The sequence below is a fragment of the Rhinatrema bivittatum genome, chromosome 5, assembly GCF_901001135.1.
Source record: "Rhinatrema bivittatum chromosome 5, aRhiBiv1.1, whole genome shotgun sequence".
Taxonomy (NCBI): domain Eukaryota; kingdom Metazoa; phylum Chordata; class Amphibia; order Gymnophiona; family Rhinatrematidae; genus Rhinatrema; species Rhinatrema bivittatum.
The window spans coordinates 216,286,501-216,313,610 of NC_042619.1; the positions used below are offsets into that span (position 1 = coordinate 216,286,501).

At 50.9% G+C, this 27,110-nt stretch overlaps 1 protein-coding gene across 3 annotated transcripts in view; it reads left to right on the forward strand.

Annotated features, from left to right (window-relative positions):
* The window catches only part of BCOR (BCL6 corepressor), a 71,873-nt gene that overhangs the window by 34,910 nt on the left and 9,853 nt on the right, over window positions 1–27,110 (forward strand). For all 3 annotated transcript variants that reach the window (XM_029603164.1, XM_029603166.1, XM_029603165.1), the window contains 4 exons: window positions 16,118–16,384; window positions 17,055–17,399; window positions 17,773–18,095; window positions 19,629–19,898. In XM_029603164.1, coding sequence (XP_029459024.1) covers window positions 16,118–16,384; window positions 17,055–17,399; window positions 17,773–18,095; window positions 19,629–19,898 — 1,205 coding nt within the window. The remainder of the gene's footprint in view (window positions 1–16,117; window positions 16,385–17,054; window positions 17,400–17,772; window positions 18,096–19,628; window positions 19,899–27,110) is intronic.

A 27,110-nucleotide genomic window follows, 5' to 3' on the forward strand; every position in this document is an offset into this window, starting at 1 on the left:
ATGCAGCCGGTGTCGCGTGCGACGAGGCCCTAAGGCACGCGATGACGGCACATCGCGGTTTAAAGAGTGGCCCTGTACGCTTGCTCTCTCTTGATGTATGGATGCAGTGGCTAAAGAGGCCCCTCGGCTCCTGAATGGAGCAAAGTCATATTTGCACTTTTGGATCAGAAGCCCTCAGCTGTGCAGCTTGCAGGGAAAGCCATATCCGTAGGTGCGGCTTTCTCAGCCTTCTGTCTGTCCTGGGCTTGCAGCAGCTGCCCGTCCAGCCAGCCCGAATGCCTCTCTACTTCACGTGGGGCGAGGGGAGGGGAGGAAAAGAAATAGCCCAGAAAGCATGGACCACGATGTCCTTTTCTGACATCGTGGTCCATGCTCCCATTGGTAAGAGCACCGTGCACAGCTTCAGATCGATGGGACGGTGTGCTTAGCTTTTTTTTTTTTCCCTAAGCTGGGGAGAGGGGGAGAACATCAGGTTTTGTCTGGGTCAGTGTTTCTCAACCTGATGCTCAGGGACCCCTGGCCAGTCGGGTTTTTTCAGGATAATGGAAGATGCATGCAAGTATAGCTCATGCAAACTCATTATGAATAGCCTGAAAACCCGACTGGCTAGGGGGGGGGTCCATTGGGACCAGGCTGAGAACCACTGGTCTGGGTCATTTAAATGGACATCCCTGGTCCCCTTCTTGCAGGTCTGTCTGCTGGCAAATTGGATGGAGCAGATCTTACTGAGAGGTAAGGGGAGGCTCCCTCATGCTAGAACATGCCAGCTGTGGTTCACAGTTCGCTTACCCCAAGAATGCGTCTGACATAAAATGAATAGTGAATGCCCCAGTGGAAGTGGGACAACGTACTTCTGCTTGTCCCCGAATTCCCTGAAAGGGTCCCCGAGGTCCAGCTGAATGGGGCTCCAGGGGGCCCAGCCAGAGAGACAGAGCCCAGAGCGTGCATCCAAGAGCAAATGTAATCAGAAACGAAGCTCATTCTCTGAAATTCAGAGAACTAATACAGTTGTGGACGTTTGTTCAGGTATTTGCTAATTAGGTTGTTTAGAGTTGAATGGGTAGCTTATTGACCACTCTGCATTAGAGGAAGGAAAAGTGTTGACACTTAACCAGTTTACTAGGAAAGTCTCATTAGTTAGATTTTAGTTTAGGAAGGGGTAAGTTGTGTTATCAGCGTCTGCCTTTGTCTTGTATAGGTCTGTTTTATGAAAGTACATCATGTGTTTTCTTGTTAACCACTTAGGGGTGGAGTTGATGAATTGCAAACCATAGTGGAGTTTATGAATTACAGACTATAAATTGTTGAAATAATATAAATATAAATACATAAAACTGTAGAAGGACCTTGTGAGACTAGGAGACTGGGCATCAAAATGGCAGATGCAATTTAATGTGGACAAGTGCAAAGTAATGCACGCAGGGAAAAATAATCCAACTACAGGTACACGATGCTGGGTTCCAGGTTAGGAGTTGCCACCCAGAAAAGGACCTCTGAGTCCTTGTGGTCAATACCTTGAAATCTTTGGCTCAGTGCATGGCAGTAGGGATGTGCATTTGTTTTAGACGAAATAGACAATGACAACCAAATTGTCTATTTTGTCTTGTTTCGGGAGTGCCCCAAAACGGGGAAAAAAAAAAGACAAAATTTAGGAAAAATGAGTATTTTGTGTTGGTGCACACTAATGGGACTTAGTGCGCGCTAACTGAAATTAGGGAAACATGAAAAAACACCCCTAAACCATTTAAAAAATGAAATTAAGCACAAAAATACCCGAAACGAAAACGATATAAAAATAAAATCAGTGCACATCTCTACATGGCAGCGGTCAAAAAGGGCAAATGTAATGTTAGGAATTATTTGGAAAGGAACAGAGGACAAAATTGAGAATATCGTTAATGCCCCTGTATAGACCCATGGTGCAACCTCACCTTGCGTATTGTGCAGAGTTCTGGTCACCCCCCATCTAAAAAAAAAAAAATTAGAAAAAGTACAGAGAGAGGCTGCAAAGATGAAAAAGCTCCTTTATGGAGGGAGGCTAAACAGATTAGGGTGCTTTAGCTTGGAAAAGAGAGAATTGAGAGGGAATATGATTGAGATTTATAAAATCCTGAGAGGCTTGGGAATGGGTAAATAGTGAATGGTTATTTACCCTTTCCTAGCGTGTAGCCAGATGGACTCAGGACCAATGGGTTATGTGCTCCCCTGCCAGCAGATGGCGATGGAGTCAGGTTTCAGTGCTGACGTCACCCTATATACACTCTTGCAGTGACCTCAGCCCTTCAGTATTTCTCTGTCTCCAGCAGATAGAGCCTGTGCTTTTCCTCCGGGGATCACTGTACTTTTTGGAAGAAAAAAAAAATCTACTTTTAAATTGCAGAAAATATTGAGCCCCGCTCTCCCACGGTGATACCATAAGGTCCCTCCCCCAGTTGAGAATTCCTGAGGTGATTTCCGAGATCCCTCAGAGGTGTTCCTTGGTCCGGTAGCTGGTTCCCGGCGTGGACTTTGCTGCTCAAGCAGCTAAAAGGCAGCGGGTGCAGGAAGCTGAGTGCGGCGGTGACAGTCTAAGCCCTCTGCCCCCCGCAGCCAGAGACCATCTCTGTACTCAGCCGGTAAGCCCTAAGCCCAGGTAAGTTTTTAAAGAAAAAGAGAGAGAAGAGGATTTACCTCCCGATCCAGAGACATATTGGAGGGGTTTCAGTAAGACTTCCTCCGGTCTCCTTGCTTGGCATCCTGTACTGATGTCGTTCCCGATCCTATTGGGGTAAGGAGAAGTGGGCTTCCGCGCGGGTTGAGTAGCACCCCGGTGGGCTAGGCCTCACTTTAGGCTTGGTCGGCACACCGCATGGTAGGCCCCAGTGGCGCCATATTGCATGCGTCTTTTTGTGCGTGATGTATTGTTCACCACAGAGCGTCGGTACATGCAGCGCGTGTCGGCTCTACACATGCGCTATGCGCATAACATCACACGCGTGCACATGCACACAACTCACTAGGGCACAGAACACAAGTAAAAGCCAGGTGCATGGGCTGTGCGCGCACCTCGCCGTGGCCCGCGTAGGTGTCCAAAATCTGTGTGCATAAAACTTTAAGCGCGAGCCGACTGAACGCGCACTTACCGTCGCCAGTGGCTTCGGCAGCAAAGAAACATAAGCACCTTTCTCTTTGCGCTGCTTGTCATATTAGGACTGCACAGTCTGACCTGGATTCTTGCTGCACTGTGAGGAAGTCCAGGGAGAGTTGGCCTCCCCGGACTTTGCTGAGCCTGCTCCTCCCCTGAGTACCCCCGGGACTGGATCTTCCATGGGAGAGGGAAATTCGGTGGCAAGTACCTCCTGGACTAAGCATGGAGCTGACTGCCTTCTCTTTGGTGGAATTTTTTTCAAGGCCTTTAAGCCTTTGTACAGGTGCAGTCTGCTACCTCACTTGCCCCTGTCCGGACAGAACCTCAGCCGGTAAGCCCTCCCTCTCCCAGTCCTACCGGCAGACCTCGAGGCATGCCTCACCTCACAAAGGGTGTCCCTGGCAGGGACCCGGGCGGCACGGATGATGATGAGGATACAGATTCCTTGGAAGATGGGGCAATTCCCCCGGTTTAGAACCGTATCAGACCATGTTACAGTTTTTCCATAGAGATGAATTGCCGGCCCTGGTTTCCCAGATCCTCAAGATCCTGGGAGTTCCTGGGGCGGACTCTGACGGAACTAAAGAAGAACCCCATTCTGATTTCTCTAAGTAAAGTGTCTCGCTACTTTCCAGTACTGGAAGCCATACAGGAGTTGATTGACCTGGAATGAGACGCCGCAGAAGCAAATTTTAATGGTGGATGAGCGTTAGAAGCTCTATACCCAGCGAGAGAACATTTGCGTTTCCCTAAAGTGGATGCGCTGGTCTGTGCCATCTCTTAAGCGAACAACTATCCCAGTGGAGGGAGGAGCGGCTTTAAAGTATGCGCACAGTAGATGGATGGAGTCCATCCTTAAACAGGCCTTTGACGCAATAGCAATGACCTAATATCCTGCTTCTTGTTGCGTCCTGGTAGCTTGTTTGTGCCTGCTTCTCTCTCGGGAGTGGATGACTCAGGAGCGAATTCCAGAGCGGTTATGGAACCCACCACTGCCTTTTTACCTGACTCGGGCTCGGACCTAGTCCTTACCTTGACCAGAGGAGTGGCCTCAGTTGTGGCGGCAGCAAGACGACAGCTATGGCTGTGGAATTGGTCAGTAGATGCAGCTTCCAATGCAAATCTTACAAAGATGCCCTTTAAAGGATCGCTTCTCTTCAGAAGCGATTTGGAAAAGCTGACCAGTAAATGAGGCAAATCTCCAGTACCCCGGCTACCAGAAGATAAGAGGAAGCAGTTTCAGTGCCCCTTGCCTATGAGGGGTCGACCCAAGGGTTCCCAGCACTTTCACCCCTACAGAAACTCGACATTTCAGAGGTTTCTGCCCTTTGGGAGGTCTCAGTCCTTTCAGAGCCAACAGCCCGAGAGAGGGGCAGGCTCGGATTCAGGTTCGTCCCAAACCCCCCGGTGAAAATTTGCTGACCCACTCTCAGAACGAGGAGATAGGTGGTTGACTGTCCCTCTTCTACCAATGGTGGGTCGAGATCACTTCAGACAAATGGGTACTGGAGGTCATACGAGAAGGATATACACTGGAATTTTGCAGCACTCCTCGGGACTAAGTTATGATATCTCCTTTCCACTCCCAGCACAAGAAGCAGGCAGTGGAGACTACCCTGTTAAGGTTCCTCAGGATGAGGGCTATAATCCCAGTACCTGTGCCCCAGGAAAATGTGGGGTATTATTCTATCTATTTCATCATACCCAAGAAGGAAGGTTCCTTTTGCCCCATCCTGGACCTCAAAAGCGTCAACAGACATCTGCAAGTGATTCATTTCCGCATGGAAGCCCTAAACTTCGTGATAACATCCATACATCGGGAGAGTTCTTACCTCCCTGAACCTATCTGAGGCCTACCTACATATTCCAATCTGTCAAGAAATCAACGTTTCCTACACAGCAATACAGGGTCACCGTTATCAGTTTCGGGCGCTGCCCTTTTGACCTGGCCACTGCCCCCAGAACATTTTCCAAGATTATGGTGGTCGTTGCAGCAGCATTGAGAAAAGAGAGAATCCTGGTGCACCTGTACTTGGACAACTGGTTGATCTGGGCAAAGTCCGTGGAAGAGTCTCCAGGTGACCAACAGGGTGACCTCCATTCCTCAGGAACTCGCTTGGGTCGTAAACCTGGACAAAAGCAGAATCAAACCCTCCGAGTTCTTGGAATATCTGGGAATCCGATTCAACCTCAAGGAGGGCAAGGTCTTCCTTCTGACTACATGGATAAGGAAGTTGATGTCCTAAGTCTGTCGGTTGATGAGCACGATATGTCTGATGGTGTGGAGCTATCTCCAAGTTCTCGGTTTGATGGCAGCAACCCTGGAAGTAGTGCCATGGGCGAGGGCACATGTATCACGAGGGCGAGGGCACATGTATCACGAAGATTGAAGACTTGGTTATTTAAAGAAGCCGTCCCAGACAACTCTTAACCACCTCCATTTCCTCCCAAACAATGGAGCCAATTGGCTCTGTAAATAATTATTAACTTATGTTTAACCCTTTACTGCTCTTTTCTCCTTCTCCCAGTTTTATTACCTTGTTTCATTGTAACTGCAACCCTGATGCACCTGTTATAGTTTTATTGTTCTATGCACCCCTCGTTCTAATGTAAACCGGCATGATGTGATCTGCTCTGCTCATGAATGCCGGTATATAAAAAACCTAAATAAATAAAAAATGTACGACCACTTCAACGCTCCTTGCTGTCATGGACCCCGCAGTCTCAAGACTATTCAATTCACCTCCTTTTACTGATGGAAATATGTTCTCGGCTCCAGTAGTGGCTGCAGGAAGCTCATCTGGGCAGGGGTGTATCCCTATCCTCTCTGAACTGACATGAGCCTCCGGGGCTGGGGAGCACACTATCAGGAACTGACTGCCCAGGAATGTTGGACGAAGGAAGAGACCCTCTGGAACATAAACTGCCTGGAAGCCGAGGCAGTCAGATTGGAGTGTGTACAATTCAGCCACATACTCCAGAGTCAAGCGATCCGCATAATGTTGGACAACACAATGATGGTAGCCTACATCAACTACCAGGGTGGAACCAAAAGCCAACAAGTGTCATAAAAGATAGACCTCCTTATGGAATGGGCGGAAATACATCTACAGATGATCTCAGCCTTCCACATCACAGGAAAAGACAACTCAGAGCAGTCTTTCTAAGCAGGGAGAATCTGGATCCAGGAGAGTGGGTGTTGTCAGCCAAAGCCTTTCAGCTGGTAGTAGATTGCTGGGGTCTCCCATTTATCGACCTGCTGGCCACATCTCACAACATGAAGGTTCTCTGATTCTTCAGTCACAGGAGAGATCAATGGACCCTGGGGATCGACACTCTCATTCAGACCTGGCCAGAAGAGGAGTTGCTATACGCTTTCCCTCTGTGTCCCCTGCTGGGCAGGGTCATTTGCAGAATCAAGCACCTCAGGGGATTAGTCCTACTAGTAACTCCATTTTGGCCCAGGTGTCCATGGTATGCGGACGTGTGGAGACTCCTGGTGGAGACCCCCCTGTGCCTCCCACTGCACAGGGACCTGCTACAGCAGGGACTGGTCCTTCACAAGGATCCGACTTGATTCTGTCTTATGGTCTGGCCCTTGGGAGGGCTCGCCTGATGAAGCGAGCATATTCGGCGGATGTAATTGCCACCTTACTCCGTGCAAGAAGTTCTCTACATCCCTAGAGTATTTGAGGCCTGGTGCGAAGAACGCGATGTGTTCCCTTGGATGGTCAAAATCCCACTAATTTTGGAATTTTTGCAGGCAGGCTTAAATATAGGTTTGACCTTTAACTCCTTAATGGTTCAGGTAGCGACTCTCTCCTGTTTCAGGGGGAGGTGCATAGAACCTGCCTGTCGGCTCATCCGGATGTGGCCCATTTTCTGAAAGGGGTGAAGCACCTCTGGCCACGCCTACGGTGGCCAGTTCCCTTGTGGAATCTTAATTTAGAATTGAAGTTTTTGGCAGGGTCCTCCTTTCAGCCACTGCACAGTCTTTCCTTACATTTATTAACCTTGAAAACGGTGTTCCTGGTGGCCATATGCTCGGCATGTCACATCTCTGAACTACAGGCCTTGTCGTGTTGGGAACTGTTCCTTCGGATGACTCCAGGAGCGTTACAGCTTTGTACTGTTCCATCCTTCTTGTCCAAGATAGTCTCGGACTTTCATTTGAATCAGTCCATTTTGTTACCATCCCTAGATAAGAACAAGGACGTGGAAGAATACCACCTCCTCCGTCATGTGAATGTCAGTAGACATTTGGTGCGGTATCTGGAAGTTTCAGAACTGGTCCGAAAGATGGACTGCCTGTTTGTCCTTCACGGTGAAAGGCATCAGGGCGAACTAGCTTCGTGGGCTACCATAGCTTGCTGGATTAAGGAAGTGGTCACGGGAGCCTATGTGGAGGCAGGAAAGCCATTATCCCTTCAGGTTAAAGCTCATTCCACTAGGGCTCATGCGGTCTCATGGGTGTAGGCTAGACTGCTGTCTCCCGTCAATATCTGCCGAGTGGTGACGTGGTCTCCCTTGCACACCTTCTCCAGGGTCTATCGCCTGGACATACAGGCCTGAGTGGATTCAGCCTTTGCAAAGGTGGTGTTAACCAGACCACAGGCAGCCTCCCGCCCTGATCAGGAGTAGCTTTTGTACTTATCATTGGTCATGAGTCCACCTGGCTACACGCTAGGAAATGGAGAAATTACTTACCTGATAATTTCGTTTTCCTTAGTGTACACTGATGGTCTCAACAATCCGGTCACGGCTGCCCAAGAATGGTGTCAAGGATTCGCCCATGGGGTGAATATTGATTCTGTCATCCAGTCCCTAGATCAGGGCATCTAGAATCTTACTAGGGTTCAGTGTTTGTTTGGTTGAGTACAGTTATAGTTATCTGTTTTTAATCAAGTTTTTTTTTAATAGTATGTCCATGGTGGCTTTTGAAGAGAATACTGAAGGGCTGAGGTTACTGCAGGGGTGTATCTTGGGTGACTTCAGCTTTGAAACCTGACTCCGTCTCCATATGCTGGCAGGAGAGCATAAACCCCATTGGTCCTGAGTCCATCTGTCTACACTAAGGAAAATGAAATTATCAGGTAAGTAATTTCTTCATTTCAAACACTAGGACTAGGGGACCAGCTATGAAACTTGCAATCAGTAGATTTAAAACAAATAACAGGAAGTGTTTTTTTATTCTGGTATGGAATCTGTTGCCAGAGGATGTGGTCAAGGCAACTAACATACAGGCCGATACAGTAAAGTGCACTCCAGTGGAGTGCACTGTTAGCCCCCGGTTAGACGTGCGTTTTCGACGCGCTATTTTTACCCCTTATACAGTAAGGGGTAATAGTGCGTGGAAAATGTGCGTCCAACACCCCCGAAACAAATAACGCCCGCAACATGCTAATGCATTTTGATGGCCCTATTAGTTATTCCCGCGTGATACAGAAAGTAAAATGTGCAGCCAAGCTGCACATTTTACTTTCAGAAATTAATGCCTGCCAAAGGCAGGAGTTAATTTCAGCCTGCACCGGGAAAGTGTACAGAAAAGCAGAAAAAACTGCTTTTCTGTGCACCCTCCGATTTAATATCATAGCAATATTAAGTTGGAGGCCCCGAAAGTAAAAAAAAAAAAAAATAATAATAATAAAAAAAATTTTAAATCTGCCCGCGGGTTGGAAGACGGACGCTCAATTTTGCCGGCGTCCGTTTTCCGAACCCATGGCTGTCAGCGGGTTCGAGAACCGATGCCGGTAAAATTGAGTGTTAGCTGTCAAACCCTCTGACAACCGCCGCTTCTGTCGAAAAGGAGGTGCTAGGGACGCGCTAGTGTCCCTGACGCCTCCTTTTACCGCGGGCCCTCATTTGAATATTTTCAATTTCTGAATCGCACGCCCAGGAGAGTGGCCTGGGTGCGCGTCGGGAGAGTGGGTGCTCGCCGGCTCTCCCGCGGGGCTTTCTGTTTCGGCCTCATAGTGGGGTTTAAAAGGGATTGGGTAAGTTCCTGAAGGAAAAGTCCATAAATAGTTAATAGCCAGGTAGACTTGGCAAAGCCAGCGCTTATTCCGGGGGGTGAGATACAAGAAATAGATCAACTATTGGGGATCTGATGCGTAGTTGTGGCTTGAATTGGCCTCTGTCGGAGACAGAATGCTGGGTTTGATGGACCTTGTTCTGACCCCAGCAGGACACTTGAATGAACATAAACCCAAAGGGTTCGTAATTCCATGTTATTGTCTATCGTGACTTCACTTTGGATGAAGGTCTTTGTGCTTTGCTTGGGATCCTGCAGCTGGGAATAAATCTGATATCTACCTTAGGCAGATCGTTCCAGGTAAACCTGGTCTGCACTTCTAACCCCCGAGGTTTTGTTTGAGGCCACGGTCGATGGTGCAGCCGCCTCTCTGCACTCTGACTCTGCCACAGGCCCCTCTGAGGTTTTCTTCATCCTCGCGTGCTCTGGGGCTTTACTCCTGGGCTCTGCCGCTAGGCTAGGCTGAAACACTAGTGCTAGTGCAAGCCATTGGCCGTAATTTATCTGTCTCACGTTCTCTGATAACACCATGTGAAAGCCATTGAATTCTTGGCTTTTTCCCATACAGGAGGGTAGTTCTAGCATGCGGGGTTTTGAAAAACCTCATACGGTTGCTCTGGAGATGCTTCCCAGGGAAATCCCCTCAACAGGAAACCTCCCTGTTGTAATATCCCTACTTGTTTATCCTGGCCTGGTTCAGAGGTGATGCTGTGTGCAGGAGACCTGGATTTGATTCCTATACCCTGCTTCTCCTTCCCAGGACTGGGGGTGCTGTGGAAGTAGCACTCATAGCCCCTGAAAGGTCTCCAGCATTGCACAGTGGGCAGCCCCCTAGTGGCCAGGCAGGGGGGTGCATGTGTATCAGGTTCTGGTCAAGGACATTGCTGTGATGGCTGGGCTAGATGGAAGAGGGGAAGAATGGGGATACGTAAAACCTTTGGGCATTTAGAGGTCATTTTCATACAGCTCACATAGATTAAAAGATGAGGAGGTATTAACCAGATTTTACAAGAGGATTTGTGTGCATAAATGTGCTTTTGTGGGTGTACACAAATCAGACTCTCCCCTCCCTCCCCCCCCACCCGCATGTTCGAGAGCAGATGTGGGTTTACCACATGGAAGGTATGCATGTGAATCTCACCCCGCCCCCACCTGCGGAACCTGTGTGGGGTAGGAGCAGAATTACCCCCTTAAATTCCTCCCTTATGTGCCCAGTGTATAAACCTCATGTCGGCAGCAAAACCTGGCACGCTTATTCCTCCCTTTGGAGATCCGGTACCACGGAACATCTGGGTTTTAATGTTTGGTCTCTGTATAAGACTCTTCTACTGCCATTGGCTGTTAGAGAGCCGGACGCCCACGTCCGGATGCACTGCGGGGATCCTGTCAGATCTTCCCACCTATGGAGGGGCCTTTACAGGGCAGAACTCGGCTTGCTTTGCATTTTTTTTTTTTTGCAACTTTTCTCCTCCAGGTACAGAGCTACTGATGGGCTCAGCTGATAATCTTATCGTTGCTTTTAAAGCATTTTAAGCGTAGCCAGCTCCGTTCTTTGTGCAGGGAGCGTTAAACCAGAATTCCATCAGCACAAACACACAGAAATTGATGACAGATAAGAACCGGAAGGCACCATCTCTCTCCGTCCATGCCAGACCTGCAGTAACCTGCTTGGAGTAGCGTGAAATAAAAGCTGATGCTATTATACCGCAGAGCCCAGCTGACCTCCGGCTCCGTCCTCCCAGCCCAGGATTTTCCGTGTTGATCCCAGGAATTCTAGAACTCTGTCTCCATTATCTTTTCTGGGAGGCCAGCCTCCACCACTTGTACCGTGAAGTATTGCCTTTTGTTACCTCCTGAGCCGCATATCATGACCTTTTCTACTGGAAAATGTTTTCTTCTGGTGCATTATTTACACCTTTTGAAGTATCTGAATGCCTCTCTCCTCTCCGGTATACATAGCTGGGTCCTTAAGTCTCTCTCTCTCTGTGGGGTTTATGGCGTAGACTCTGCATCATTTTGGTAGCCCTTCTCTGGACTGCTTCGTCTTTATTATCCTTTATGGAGATACAGTCTCACCAGAGGCATTATCGCATCCTTTTTTTTTTTTCCCTCCTACTTCTAGCTCTCTCTGTGCACCCCCGTGTCCCTCTGGCTCTCACCACTGCCTTGTCATGTGGATTTACTTCACTGAGGTCATCTGATTTGATCACCTTGAGGTGTCCTCCCTTGACTGATGCACATCAGTACCGTCCTCCACCTCTATCGTGTATTGTTCTGTTGGATTTCTGCACCTTTTTACTGGCTCTCGGTTTCTGCCCCAAAGAGCTTAACAAGCATACGGGTCCCAGATTATGAAAGCAAGGGATCGGGCAGTGTTCTAGACAGAGGGTTAGTACATCTTGGTGGAGTGCTCTGTGCAATCAGAATATTTATAGAAAGCGATTTTGGTATTGGCCGGGCAGTTTATAAGCGTTCGTTCCTACTCTGTGCCTCTAAGTGCCCAAAGAGAAGATTTTGTTTTAGATTTGTAAAAATAATTGTTTTTTTGGCCGTTTGGAGTATTAAGGGGGTTGTCACATGATTCTGTCGTGTTCAACGCAGGTTGCATCACAGGATGCGTTCACCTTTTTGCTCCGTGGCTTGGGGGCTTATTACTCCGGATGCCACGCCATTTTGCTTGCAACACGCTCGGAGAACCCACGGCTGCAGCTCTTTGATGTCCTGCCGAAACGAAACGGGCAGAGAATAGGGAACTCTTGTGTTTGTACGATCTGGGGAAGGCGCCAGCGAGCGCGAGGGATCCGGACGGCGCGCCACGCCCCGTCTGCACACTAGGTGGCCAGGCTAATGGGCTAAGAGGGAATTTTGAAGCATTCACAGTCCTTAAGTGGCTTACGTGTTTTGGTATTGTATGGAAATCATTGGCCATTGTGCCGGCAGCAACCAAGCTACTTTGTTGCCAAGGAGACTTGTAAATGTTGCCATGGCGATGCTTTTTTTTTTCCCTCTTCCTTCCTTCAGAGCATTTCTCTAGCACAAACATGATAAATTATGGGATATATGCGCCGTTAGTCATGTGACTTGCTCCGAGATCAAATGCATTTAGCAGCTGGCTCTCGGACAGGCCCCGCATCTGTGCAGATCATGCCAGGGGTGCCGGAAAGCAGCAGTGCTCTTCCAGTAAAGCATGGAGGCCTTGGGAAGGCTCATTCCGTAAGATTGTGCAAAATGTTGAAGGAGCAGAAATGTCTCTCCATTCCTGCTCGGACATTACACACTGTACCCGTCTGGACTGCACTGTGTCCAGCTTGTTAGCTCCAAAGCACCTTAAGCTCCCTCAAGCTGCGACTGTTTTTCCATCTGGCACTGGGAAGAGCCACTACTAGCAAACAAAAAACAAAAAAGTTTTTGATTGGTTGCTACAATGCACAAAATGCTAATGATTTTGGCTCAGATATTTTATTTCCCCAGGAGATACTAAGGTGGAAAGATGTTTCTGAAAGCCCTTTCCACCTTTCGAGAGCCCCAGAGAGGCAGTGCCGTGACTCGTGCAAATGGAGCATGGGCTTGAGGGAAGTTTGTTAAAAGGAGGGGGCAGCACTGCCATTTTAAAAACTGCACAGATTGTAAAAGATAAGAGAATGTATTAGGACAAAAAGGAAAGGAGACCTAGGAATAATACCAATGCAGGAGGCAGCGTAGCTAAGAAACAGGCAGGAAATAAGACTTTTTTTTTTTTTTCATTTTCTTTCAACTGCAAAACTCCCCCCCCACAAAAAAAAAACAAGTTGGGAAGGTGGAACTGCATTTCTCTCCCTTCCATTCTCTTCCCCTTCCCCCCAGGTCTGTGGCTCTTTCACTAGCCTGCATGGTGTGAGACAATGCCCTCCTGCCACTGCCAACTCCCGGCCCTATTAGAGCACCTTCAGCACAAAAAACTGGAGCCCAGCCCCATGCCAAGCAACAAGAAACTGGCGTTATCCCCAGCGGGACCCTGCAGGGCCGCCGCTGTCTCCCAGCAGATCTCCGCTGGTGTTCAGCGGGAACGGTGAATTCAGGGAGGTAGTGAGAGGCCCTGCACCTGCCCCGCTCCCAGTGTAGTCGGATGCCTCCGCTCCCTGCCCTGCTTTTCCCCACGTCTGTCTGTCCGCATGCATGCACACACAGCTGCATGTTTATTGACGGAGACATAACCCGGTGGTTAGAGCCAGCGGGCTGCAAGCCCAGGGTCCCGTTCGCACCGCCACTCTCGCGACCTTGGGGAAAAGTCCCTTCACCCTCCGTTGTCTCGGATACAAACTTACAGGCCGATGCAATAAAGTGCCTTCAGTTGAGCGCACAGTTGTATCCACACTTAAAATGCACGTTTTGTGCAGGTAAACGTCCCCCTCCCCCGATGCAGGAAGGAGGTTTACCTGCAGAAAATGTGCGTTTACAAACATGGGCTTTAATTCCTGGCCTATGCTGGAGTAAAGTTGCTAACGCTGGATCCACTGCCAGGGCTCCCCCCCCCCCCCCCCCTTGCCACCAACTTTGGGGACAAAGCGATGGAAGCTCAACAGTGAGTTTATTTTTTTTTTTAAAGCCTAACTGTGGTCAGATAGTCAGCTAGGAGCACAGCAAGAGAGATGCTCCCAACTTTAGGCGTACAGCCAGAGATACGCCCTTGCCCCCTTCCTTTTAACAAACTTCCCTCAAGTCCATGCTCCATTTCCACGAGTCACGGCACTGCCTCTCTGGAGCTCTCGAAAGGTGGAAAGGGCTTTCAAAAACATCTTTCCACCTTATTATCTCCTGGGGAAATAAAATATCTGAGCCAAAATCATTAGCATTTTGTGCATTGTAGCAACCAATCAAAAACTTTTTGTATTTTTATTTTGCTAGTAGTGGCTCTTCCCAGTGCCAGATGGAAAAACAGTCGCAGCTTGAGGAGCTTAAGGTGCTTTGGAGATAACAAGCTAGTTAGGCGTGCAAGGAGAAGTGTGCTCCTGAGTTAGGCGTGCAAGGAGAGATGTGCTCCTGAGTTAGGCATGCAAGGAGAGGTGTGCCCCTGAGTTAGGCGTGCAAGGAGAGATGTGCTCCTGAGTTAGGCGTGCAAGGAGAGGTGTGCCCCTGAGTTAGGCGTGCAAGGAGAGGTGTGCCCCTGAGTTAGGCGTGCAAGGAGAGGTGTGCCCCTGAGATAGGCGTGCAAGGAGAGGTGTGCTCCTGAGTTAGGCGTGCAAGGAGATGTGTGCTCCTGAGTTAGGCGTGCAAGGAGAGGTGTGCTCCTGAGATAGGCGTGCAAGGAGAGGTGTGCCCCTGAGATAGGCGTGCAAGGAGAGGTGTGCTCCTGAGTTAGGCGTGCAAGGAGAGGTGTGCTCCTGAGTTAGGCGTGCAAGGAGAGATGTGCTCTATGTGCTCTCTCCCATTCAGCCCCTCCCCGCCTGAGTTAAAATGCATGTTCAACCTTTGCTGACCACACATTTTAACTCCCAGTGCATTAGCATATCATTAGCCTGCTGCATGGAGAGTTAAAACTGTGCGCTGAAATTCAGCACATAAGCTCTTAACGCACAGATTATTGCATCAGCCTGTTAGACTGTAAACCCTCCGGGGACAGGGAAATACCTTCAGTACCTGAACGTAATCCACTTTGAGCACGTCTGAAAGGTGGAATAGAAATCAAATACATAAATAAACCAGGCAGACAGCCATGGTGAGGCCAATATCTGCCTTCTCTTCAGACTGAAACTTACTTACAAATGAGGCTGGGAAGCTGCAAGATGGTGAATGTGTGAAGCAGGGCATTCTGCCGACGTCGTGGCCTCGGAAGGCCCGTTTCTTCTTCCTGTGATCCTTTCCTGCTCGCTCACGTGTCTTTTGGGATGGTGCAGTGCCTTGCCTCCAGCCTCCTGCTGCTGCCTGGCGGATGGCCGGGGGTGGGGGGAGGGCGGGGACTGCTGGGCTCTGTTTCAGAGGTTCTTTCCGTGGCTCCGGCTCTTGTGCTAGATCAGACTGGCCAGAGTGCTTAGGAGCACCGGTGTTCCCCCCTATATTGGGTTCAGTGAGCGGGTGAGACCTTCAAACCCGCATCAGAATCGCAAGCAAAAGCCCTTTTTAATTCGATTTGTGAAACATGACAAAGCCGTCTGAAATGCAGGGTATTTTGCAAAGCCTAACTAAAGTGACTCCCTCTTTGAGGGACGGTAGCCAGTGCTCAGCACTCCCAGCTGTGCGCTCGGCTAAGCCGTATCCCATCCAGTGAGGGAGGGAGGGAGGGAGGGAGGGAGAGGTGGGCAGGTTTGCGCCAGGGTCTGTTGTGAGGCTGAAGGCCCAAGTACTTTCCTTCGCCCGAGACTTGCCAGGCTGTGCCGTTACATGACTTGCAGTAATAAAGAAAAAGTCCCGTTATGATTAATTTCCCCTCCGTCTGTCCCTCCACCCCCACTCGCCTTTGTACAGGGATAGGAAAAACCTTGAGCAACAGCCAGTCACTGAGCAGGGATTCTTCCTGCCGTTTGTGCTTGTTCCTTGCACACCTGCTCCCCACCAGGCAGGGTAAGGATGGTGCTAGGAGCAGAAGTACAAATCATCCTCCTTCAGCACCAGGGGCTGACCTGTTGTCATCTGCTCAGAAGTGAAGTACCACGGTGGTGCTTGTATGTGGCTAGAGGACCACGGGGACTAGGAAAATGCTGGAACATGGTAGGGGGTCCAGTCCTTCATTGCAGCATTAATACATCCTAAGGTCCCTGCTCCTCATAGACACAGAGAGAGAGAAGTGATGTGAAGAGCCCTGTGAGTCTTTAAGTCGTCAATAACGACAGACTCTGCAGATAAAGCTGTGGTTCTAGGTCTGGTGCAAAGGATAAACTGCAAGTAGTAGAGGAGAACTGGCTTGCAAAGTAGCAAAACTGGTCGGAGAGAGAGGGCCTGATAAAGAGATTTGATTTTCTAAGCTGTTCCTCTTATCCTTGCAGTTGGCTTCCACGGCACAGGCAGCAACCAGGAAACTCTGGTGGCGAGAGAAGCATCCATGGAGAGCTGCTATTTGGAGAGACTCCACATGATGTACAAGCAGAGCAAAGACAGGGCAGGGGAGCTCGAAGCGGATCGTTTCAGTCAGCTGAACCGAAAACGAAAGCGCTCGAGTGAGAGACAGGATGGAGATAGCTGTCACCATGAAGCTTGCGTGGAGGGATCCCAAGAAGACGGGTCCAAGGCCAAACGAAGGAAGAGCTCCAAAGGTAAAGAAACCTCCCTTGAAACAGTGGCAGACCATCCTTTTGAAGGGTCATTTTCGAAGCTGTTTCCACAGGGAAAGGGGGGGGGGGTCCTCTGAAGATTGCCAACTTATATACTGGTACGGTTTCTGAGTGTCCTGCCTCTAAGTGCATTATCATACCCACGATGACGGCAGGAATTCCCAGGTGGGGTTGGGGAGGAGCTGCAAGGACGTCTACATTTTGAAAAGCATGCACATAACTTTACCCAGAAGAAGCATCCTCACAAAAAGCAGGGGCAAAGGTGTATCGGCACCTTTAGAAAATTGGTAGAGTCCGCAGGGGCTTTGCACTTCTGCAGTCACTTTAAACGCTGCCCTTTTGAAGTGGTGGGGGATGGGGGTGTTGCACATTGTCTGTTCACTAATCTTGGCCTTGTCGTCTGAGGTCCTTAAGCGTTTGGCCAATGTAGAGCCGTGATTGCTCGTGTAACTGGTCATCCGGGCAGCTAAAGGCCTGTAGTGGTGATGGAGGCACTGTAGCTTTAACCTTGCAAAATCAATGTCCTTTGAGCACGCAAGATGCCAGAAAGCAAAGCCTGAACCTTGCCGAGAGCAGGGGCGTGCACGTGACGTGAGTGGCTTGCAGCGGCGGAGCACCTTTGTGCTGACCTGTGTGGTTCTTTCCCTGTTAGATGACTGGCCTGAGAAGGAAATGACCACCAGTCCCTTGGAGCACTTCGAGCCCCTGTGCAGTGAGGTGACCAAGCTGAAAGTGCGCATTGAGCTAACAGGGCTTCACCCCAAAAAGCAGCGGCACCTACAGCACCTGCGAGAACTGTGGGGACAGCAGGTCTCCCCAGAAGGGCCGCTGTGCATTAGCACAGGCCAGCAAGGCAGGACCGACGTGACCGAGGCCATGGAAAGAGAGGTCAAGGTCAAAGACCTGGTAGAAGACAGACACGGCAGGAAAAGAACAGAGGTGGACATCAGCAGAAGTTGGTCTGAAGAATCCCTCAAAAGAAGCAACGCCGAGGAAGGTATGGCTAGGCCGCTGGGCCGAGACAGCTTTTCTGACTCAGGTTCTGCATGTCAATGTGGTAATTTACAGGTTGTGTTGCCAATAAGCTCCGTGTCACCCAGGTCAGGCAGATCCAGTCCTGGTCTTACCCCACTGCATCTAGGGATTTGTTCCGAGTTTGCCTAGATACGGAATGGACTGACACTAGGACAGGCGCAGTCTCTCGTGTGTGACATGGAGCTTTTATTTATTTATTTATTTTTTAATGAATGTGCAGTAACTGCCGGTGTAGCACTGTGGAAGAAATTAGACATCCGTGCGGCTAAGGGTGGTCCACCCTGAGTAGCTTGCGTGTGCAGCGTGTTTAAACCTTTTTTCCTCCCCACCTCCAGGGTTTGCTTTCTCCGTATTCCCTGCATCGCCACGCACGAGAAGTCTCTCCTCCGCCTCGCCGGTCGGCAAGCAAGAGGCCGCGCCAAGCCCAGCAACAGCCTGCAGGCAGCAGAGGCCGACGGAGGGCCAGAAGTCCGACGTGACGCAGGAGGGAACCCCGGCTGCCGCTGCCGCCGCCGTCCTGCTGCAGAGATCCAGCGAGGGCGAGAAGCCAACGGGCAAACGGCACTGCAAAACCAAACACCTGAGCCTGCAGGAAAGGAGGCGGAGGGCATCGCTGACGGGGGACGAGGCCCCCGAGACTGGAGACCTGCAGGAGAAGGTGAGGGATGCTTGAGTCTGTGCTAGGAAATCACAACCTTGTATCTCAGGATTTAATGTCTCCCATCCAAAGTGTCTCCCAACCCCCCACGAAAACTGGAAGATTTTGGACATGCACTGCAGCCACTTCTGGGGTGGAAAGCCAGCCTTCCGGTTTTCTTTACTCCATCTCTGACCCAGAAGTAAAATTTCCAAGTTTAAAAACACCAAGATAACCAGTGGATTACCTGAGTCCGGGACTCCCTCATCAGAGACGCAGAAGTGTTTGATTGTGCAGATTCTGTGTTTATGTAAGCTCTTTGGGGCAGGCACTTATACCATCATATTTGTAACCATCACGCAGCATCCGTCTGTTGCTGTCACCTCATTCTTCTCTGGCTTTGCCAAGACCTGGGAGACCCGCAGAACTGTTGGCCAGGCAGGAGAGCACAGCAGCAGTGTGACAGGGGGTAGGGCTGCCGGGCCTTATGCAGCAAACGAGAGAAACATCAGGAGATAGCGAGACAGTTGTGGATACAGCGAGCGCCCCATGATAGTGACAATCTTGCTAATACAAGTCCCTTCCCCAAAGGCCATATAGACAGCTGTACATATAACAATTCCACTGCAAAACGTTCCTTCCTCAAAAAGCTTACACAACACACTGTCACACATGCAACAGGCTTTGCACCAATGGTGACAACTGTGCTTAAGTGCCTGCTTTAAAGAGAAGCATATTTTTTATTTTTTTTTTTACCTTTGCACCTGTCTAGTGCTCTTTTTCACTTGTTTTATGTGCACAAATCATGGTTTATGCTGCACATTTTAGGGGTTCATATTTTTGGGTTAGTGCACGTTTTTAAAACCCCCATCGTATTTGTATACCATTAGCTTACTGCATTAGACATTAATTCTTTTTTTTTTTGTATGTATGTGAATAGAGAAAGTGTGCACGAAAATGTAGCGCACGTCTTATTACATCAGGCCTAGGGGGTGTGAAGGGAGAGACTGAGAGCTTTAGCAGCTTGTGAGGTATTAAAGTAGATGGGCAGTCACCCTTTCCAGTCCTTCCTGCAACCCAGGAAATAACCTGGAAAGCTCAGGCTGACCTGAGGCCCAAGTTGTAGACCGCAAGCCTTTGCTTTTTCCTCAGTCTCTGATGAATGCTGTGCTCTCCTGCCCTGGGCCAGAAAGGCGACTCTCACTCAGAGCAGACCCGAGCATAAGCGAGGCCTCGAGGGTGGCCTGCGGACTCAACTCTTAGCAGCAATATTATTCCTGTTCCCTTCCCAGTCCCCCTCCCCGGTGGGATGGCACTGCCTCTGGACTCGGCTCACGAGGTGGAGGAGGAGGGAGGAGGCGGCACAGCGTATTGCAGAGAGCCTTCAAGGGGAATTGCTTGTAAATTCCGCGGGCGCCTTTGTCGCCTCCATTGGGAGTCTTTCGGTGACTGTGCCGGCAGTAAATTTCCAGTGAAACCAGCGGATGTGTTTTACTAGACGGCAGAATGCGTTCCCCCCTAGCTGTACACTCACACCCGCTCCGATTCTGGCAGGTCGCCGTCACCAGGAGAGTGAAGAAGAGAGCGGAGCCCCTCGCGGGCTGCGACCTGTCGCCGGTGGCACCGCAGGAGCAGAAGCTGTGTGCTGGAGCAGCGCAGGCCCCGTCGCCGCCGCCCGAGCCTCGAGCGTCGCTGCTGGAGCTCCTGAGCCCCCCTCCAGAGGCCACACCCTGTCGTCCCATGCCTCCGGAGGCTCGCCGACTGATCGTCAACAAAAATGCCGGAGAGACCCTACTGCAGAGAGCGGCACGGCTGGGATACGAGGCAAGTTCCTCCCTCTTAAAACTTTTAATACTCTCCCTTGAGATGTGCAGGGACCCCTCCCCTCCCCCCCCCCCCCCCCTTATCACTCTCCTTCAGGACGAGCGAGCGTGACACGGTGGCGTCTGCGGTGCAGGTTTCCCCACACTGCAGGAATTCTGTCCTCTGCTTTACTAAACAGTCTGTTTGTCTGCCCCCCCCCCCCCCCGGGTGCTTTCCTGCCTGACTTTTCTGAAGCTGCTGTATTCGTTGCTTGCTTACGCAAGGTCCTGCTGACGAACAGCACAGCAGCATTTCTGCGGGCCTTGTACCACGTTAGCACCAGCTGCACGGAAGGAAGAACCTTCTAGAGGCTCCGGTGGCTTCTTACGTGTTCTGTACCCTTTGTAGTGGCGTGTCCAAAAAAAAAAAAAGCAGTCTGTGGGTTTAAATTAAATTTTGCACTGGAAAGACGTGAAGCTGGACGCAGGAATCTGTTACGGCATGGAGCAGTGCTTTTCCCTCTTAAGGAGTAGGAGAGGGTCGCTGCCGGAGAGGCTCTCGCACGCGCCCCTAAGCCTGCGCACTGCTGCTTAGTGACTCCCAGGGATTGCCGCCTTTGGGAAAATTGGGAGTGGGTCGCAGAAAGATCTTTGTGGAGAGCAGCGTTAAGAGGCTGTGAGGGTGGATGCAGGAATTAAAGGCAAAGTAAAGGTCAGACAGGGTTGGATGGAGGAGGATTGCGAAGAAGCATGAGAGCAGGGCAGAGCGCAGCTCCGGATTTATTTTCTTTTTTTTTTTCCCTGTGAGCTGCAGAATTAACTCTTTAGTCACTTGGGCTGATTGTTCCCCCTACCTCTCCCCGCCCCCCCTCACCCGCTGCTTTCTGTCCCCATTCTGCTACTGCTTCCCCTTCACACCTGCAACTGTGGCTTGGGTTTGTCTCTCCGTCGTCCAATGCCGCCACTAACTGCGCGGATGTCCCCCCGAGCTGCGGGAGCACAGGAACACGCGGCTGACTGTGACTGAAGGCAGCAAGAGCGTGCATGGGAGGGGGAGGGGCGGCGGGAGCTGGAGAGAAGGGGAAAGCCACATCTTTAGTGACTGCACTCGCGGGGGGGGGGGGGGGGTCGGGTGTCCCCCGATTATAATCCCTAGCAGCGGGGGGGGGGGGGGTAAAACCGGAGCGCTGTAAGTAAAACAGGATGAAATTCGTCTCAAAGGTGACTTTTAAAATGTTATTACAAAGGTCACGGGGACAGCGCGCACTCCCAGCTCATGCCCAGGGTGCACAGGGAGAGGAATAGCCCGTGGATAGAGAGGCGATAGTGCCGTTGTATAAATCTGTGCGGGGATGGACCGGATGGAGGTGGTGAAGAGGGCAGCTACCAGGAAACACGGGAGAGACCTAATGCCCCTCCATGTGTAAACCTTGGAGGAGGGGAAGGGGGGAGCATGTGAGAGAAACTTTCAAAATCCATTTAAAATTGGAGATAATTTTGGGTTTTAAGATGTAAAAAGATCTACAAGAAAAGCCCAGGAGGGAAGGTGGGTGAGAGGGGGAAGACGCGGGAGTCATGCAGGGAAGTATTTCTGCATGGAGAGAGCGCTGCATCACAGGAAGTGGGTGGAGCAAGCCCAGGGGGGGGCTGAGGACGGAAATGCAGAAGGACAAGCGGGGTGGCAGGACTCTTATCTGCCGACCTAGCCGCCCTCTGGTGAAGCGGCTGCCGTGCAGAGAACCCTTGTGAGCGCCGGCGACGCGCAGAGCCGGAGGCTGGGCCGGGTACAAATAGCAAAAAAAAAAAAAAAAAAAAAAGTGACAGCGGCTCCCTCTCCAGCGCTGTGCCAGACCTCTGCATGCCTGACGGAGCTGGGATGGACCCTAGAGGACAGTCGCCCGCCCCGAGAAGGATGTACCTGTTATGAGGCTTTTTTAAAAAACAGATAATGTACGGATTGGATTAGTGGAGTTTATCCTTGTTTGTAATCAATATTCAGCTCTGCACTGAAGCTGGAACCTGGAATGGGAATATATATATATATTTTTTTTGCTTTTAATTACAAGGGTTTTATTCTGTAATGGCGGCACGGATCCTGGGCCTGCAGGAGGCCCGGCCCCAGTGCCCTGCTCCCATTCACCTCACCAGGGTGGAAGCGTTTTTGTCACCGACCCTTGCTCCGTGGGGCTGTGTCAGTAGACGCACAATGCAGCCTGGAGCGCTCAGCGTGCCACAAGTATTGCCCATCCTGCCTGTCTGGGTTTCCTTTGGTTGGTCCAGGAGTGACTACGCAAAGTAAAAGTGAGTTGGTGCGAGGCGGGGGAGGGGGGGGGGGTAAGAGACTGCATCCCTGTTCACCAGGCTTTTAAGCAGGACTCTCGGCGTGATGGCACTGTTTTTCCCACTGCGTCATGGACTCCAAGAGTGCATGGGGTAAGCCCGGCCCCTCTGTCAAAAAGGCGAAGAGACGGCATGACCCAGCAGCAGCGGGGTTTAAGAGTTTACGGTGCCCTATCCGGTGAATGCTGGGGCTGTCCGAATGAATGCCAGAGAGGCTAAAATGAAGTGTTAAGACACGAGGGCAACTACACAGCTGGGGCTGTCTTGGCAGGCTGCAATACAGTAAAATCTAAAAGTCTAGCGGAAACGCAGCTGTGCAGGGGACCCAGGACGGATGTTCATCCGCACTAGTGCTGGTAGCTGCGCTTTAGACATGGGGAGGCTGGGAAGCTGGCTGTGAACCAAGTGAGGATCCTGCGTGCTCCCCCCTCTGCGCGCGATCCTTCTCCGTATCCGCGCTCGGTGACTGGCAGCTGGGCGTTCTCCTTAGCAGCATGGACAGCAGTAATGGGGCGGATGGGATGGGCTGCAGATCATTGTATATCTGTTTGCTGTGTTCCAGCAAATTCTGTAAATGTGACAGTACAGAGGTGCAGATAAGGGCCAGAGCCAGGAACCTTGCATGGAGATAAAGGTTAACAAATGAACACAAAAAATAGCTAAGGTGATCCCTTTTGGCTTGGACGAGCTTTCAGGAGCTAATCCACTCGCCCTCGGCTCAGAGTAGAATGGGCAGAAGATGATATTCTCAGGACCTACGAGGGGCTCAGAAAAGGCCTTCCAGCAACGGGGGAGTCCATGAAATGTCCTGCCCGCAGCTCCCTTCCGTTTCAGCTGTCACACAAACCCCATATCTTCTTTGCAAAGGCACGGGGTGAACGGGAAATGCCTGCCTGCAACGGGCTCGCGGTTTTGCTCCGATGGTCACATTTTCATGTTAAAAAAAAAAAAAACCAAAAAAAAAAAACCCCTCCAGTTAATGAGGCATTTAATTAATGAACAATGTAAAGTTTTATGGTTTCCATTTTACAGTTAATGATGTTCTGCTCGTAGGCTGGGAGCACTCGTGGCCCATTTGGTTCATTTCCGCGTAGCCATGTGATGGGGGCATCGGCCAGACAGGGCTTTCTCGGGTCTTTTAGTGCTCGCAGTCAATCTGCTGGAGGGGCTGACCAGACCCCCCCCCCCCTCTGCGGGCAGTCCTAGATTAGGTATCTTACTCTCAAGGAGGTTGAAATGACCTCACCGAGGCAGTCAATATATTGACACACAGTTATTTACAAGTCCCATCCACGGGTACCGTCAAAGACACAAGAAATTACATCTTGCACTAAGAGCGTGCAAGCAGCAAACACAGTGCCACCCTTTTGGGTTGGCTCCCAAGCTCTGCAAGGGCCACTGCAGCAGTTTTCAAAGTCTCTGCTTCCATGAGCCGACCGGCAGCACGTGACAGCAAACAATAGCCCAGGAGGAATGGAGAATCCAGCTTTTTGAGGGGGGGTCTGACTATTTCCGAATCCCAGTACGTAAAGGAAGCTAAATAGCTTGCAGTCACCAGATGCAGGATAAGCCAGGAAGAAGTCCCGGGAAGAGGGAATACAAAAGGGTTTTGCTGCATCTTCCTCCGGGGGGGGGGGGGGGGGTGTCTAAAGCCGTTGTCCAGCCAAGGAGCTGGCCAGAGAGGCCCACGAGGGGAACCAGGAGAGCTAGCCGAGCCAGCTTTAGAGGTGTGCAGCTGTGCAGTCGCACAGGGCCCTGCTGCTGCTGTGTAGGGATGGTGCTCCTCCCGCTTCCTCTCTCTCTCCGGCTATGGGAGGGCAGTGCTGCAGCTTGGCTCTGGGAGAAGGCATGGCCAGCGCTGAAACGAGTCCCGGCAGCTAGCATGCAGAGCCGTTCACTGCTCAGATGCTCTCGGCTGTCCTTATATCTAAAAACCTCGAGGGGGGGGGGGTGTCTCTTGACACACACACACACACACACACACACACACACACACACACAGTGATCACATTCAGGATCTCGGAGCATAATTTTCAGGGGGGGCCTCCCACAAACGTAAACCTGTCCAACAGCCTCTTCCCACCGCATAGGCACACAAGGGTCTCCCAAGCTGTTGATAGTTTGCCAACTGCAGTTCTGACTTTTTTTTTTTTTTTATTTTACAGACTTCAAGCAAAATGTTTGTGCAGTGCTCAGATAGTGGTGTGGAGGATTTGGAGGCGTCAGGGCTTGTACCACTTAGTAGTGTGCCGGCGAGGCCTGTGGCTAGCACAGGAGATTTACAGGGGGGAGGCGGGGGGCCTGATTTGGCACTAGAAGCGCCTTGCATGGGAAGGTTGCAGAAGGTTTCTCCTTTCCCTGCCTGTGGCTTGTGGCAGGCCAGCGGACAGCCGGAGCTCTCCACCTACTGCAGAGTCCAATTAAGCTGTGAAAATAAACCGGGTAACCGGTCCCTGGGAGGGACAGGGTCCCGCTCGCCTTCGATCAGTCTTTCTCCTTCGCTTGGATCTTTTTTTTTTCTCCCCCCCCCCCCCCCCATGTTGTGTCCGCGGGACGGTGCAGACCTTTCTCCCGATTCACTTCCAGCTGCGCGTGCGTGGCCGAACCCTCTTCCTTCCCGTGCTGTGTCCGAGTGCCTTTCAGAAGGATTCATTCCTTATTCCCCTGGTTCGGGGGTGTGTGTATAGGGCAGTCTGTCAGGAGCTTGCAGGTATTGTGAATGAACAGCGCGAGTTGGGACAGCTCCGTCTTCCTTGTGGAGGGATTTCTGGAGCCTCCTGGGAGGGGCCTGGCCTATTGGAAGGGGGAGAGGGACACCCAGAGCAAAAGCTGCCTCGGGGGGGGGGGGGGGGGGGAGAAGAGAGGAGAGGCCTGCACCCGTACTGATACACCTCGCCTGGTGGCCGGACACCTCGCTGCTGCCGGATTCCCCGGGAGAGAGTTGACGTGTGCGGTCGCAGCATGTGGTGTGTGTGCGCCCCCCCCTGTGACGGGGCTGGGGCCCAGTGGCTTATCGGCTTGCCACCGGCCCGGGTCAGGCTAGTTAATGGAGCCCTTTCTAAAAGAACAGCTTCATGCTGTATCCTGGATACCAGCCGCGGGGGGGGGGGGGGGTCGGATGTACAGCGGCTCTAGCCGTGGAACTGACAGAAGGAACGCAGAGCGCTGTGGAGTCTGCCGCTCTCTAGATTATTATTCCGCAGACGGAACGTGGCCTGCGAGCGACTGTAAATCAGCACACGGCGACTTCACAATAGCAGCTCTTGTAGCTCTGCTGATGTGCAGAGGGTCAAGCCTTGGTGGCGAAGATTGCAGGCTGTACCCCCTCCGCATGTTACCCTCATTCTAGTGCTCGGGGGAGGGGGGGGGAGGGGAGTCCATTTCCCCCCCCCCCCCCCCCCATGTCCTGCAGCCTGGCATTGCTCCCAAGGTTTGGCACCCGATCAGCAATCCAAGGTAGGCTGGGAATGCAGGGAGGCCCCCCCCCCCCCCCCCCCCCCCGTGTTATCCTTAATTAAACGTGGAATTTGAATGGGTATCTGTGACCTACCCGGAACTGCCAAACATCGGCTGACGGTGACGGAGGGTTTCCAGCTGTGCTGAAAATCCGGGAGGCGCCCCCAGGTGAATCTGGCAGCTCTTAAGCTCTGCTCTGCCTGTGATCTCTCAACCACCATTATACTATTGCTGGGCTTATATTAATATTTTAGCACTGCAGTGAAATGAGAAATCGATAAGTGGGTTTGAGTGCACAGAGATGGAACTTGGGAAGAAAGACCATTTAATTTGGGGTTTGTATCTGCCTAAAGCAGCAGTGTCCGTTTTTCCTTCAGCTCAAAGTGCCATAGGAAGGATGAAGAAACCCCCTCAGTTTAATTGCCCTAAAAAGATCCTGTTTCAGGCAAAATATATGGAATTAACTAGAAAGCAAGATAGCAACTGCATATTTTTCTCTTAAAACTATCCTTCAGAAAGATTTGAGAGAAAGCTATGCTCTGTAGTAAGAAGATCAGTAACTGGAAAGACTGCAGAAGTTGGACTCAGCCTGGATTTTAACAGGAGGTTGGGCAGGCCAGCCATGGTCACCTTAACAAGGTGCTAATAACCCTTTTGTCATCTTTGTAAAAAGACGATGGCTGAGGGCGTTGGTGCACTTGCATACCTGAAAGCTGAACAGATGATGGGGGTGATGGAAAGGATTCCGAAATAAGGACTTCAGGAGATCTCTGCCGAAAGGCAGGCTGCTGTGAAACCAACTCCCATCTCCAACCAGGATCACATTTCAAGGAGCTCCCGTGAGTCGCAGGCTGTTAATGTTTAGCACCTCAGTACGACCACACAACTAAAAGGAAATCTCAAAAATTGCTCCCGCGTGCTTAATTCCCGGAGTAGTGTCTTTTTTTTTTTTTTTAATCTTCTCTTAGCCACTCACTATTATGTGTCTGAGTAAATCGGGGCGGTGCTATGCTGATCCCCACTGGAACCTTATGAAGGCACCAAATGGTGACATTTACAGCACGAATAAAGCAGAAGAGCTGAGGGGGGAAGAGCGTTCCCATAAAAAATGGTGTCAAATTGTTAAAAAAAAAAAAGCACTGGAACAGGAAAAAAAGAAACCAGCATGTCGTCCCTCCAAGTACAGAAGAGCAGACTTCTCCCTATCCAGTGCTCAGCAATGAAGAGACCCTGGTCTGCCACTGTTCAGTTGGTGAGGACTGGGTCAGCCCCACGATTTCCTATTCCTCGCCTGCTCTCCAGCTGCTGCAGAGAATCAGGGAACATCTTTGTGTATTTTTCATGAAAGTACTGGGGAGTGCAAACCTGAAAGGGAGCCCTTGCCACTCAGGGAACCTAATAAGCTATGTGTGTGACGATAGGAGTGCAATATTTGTAT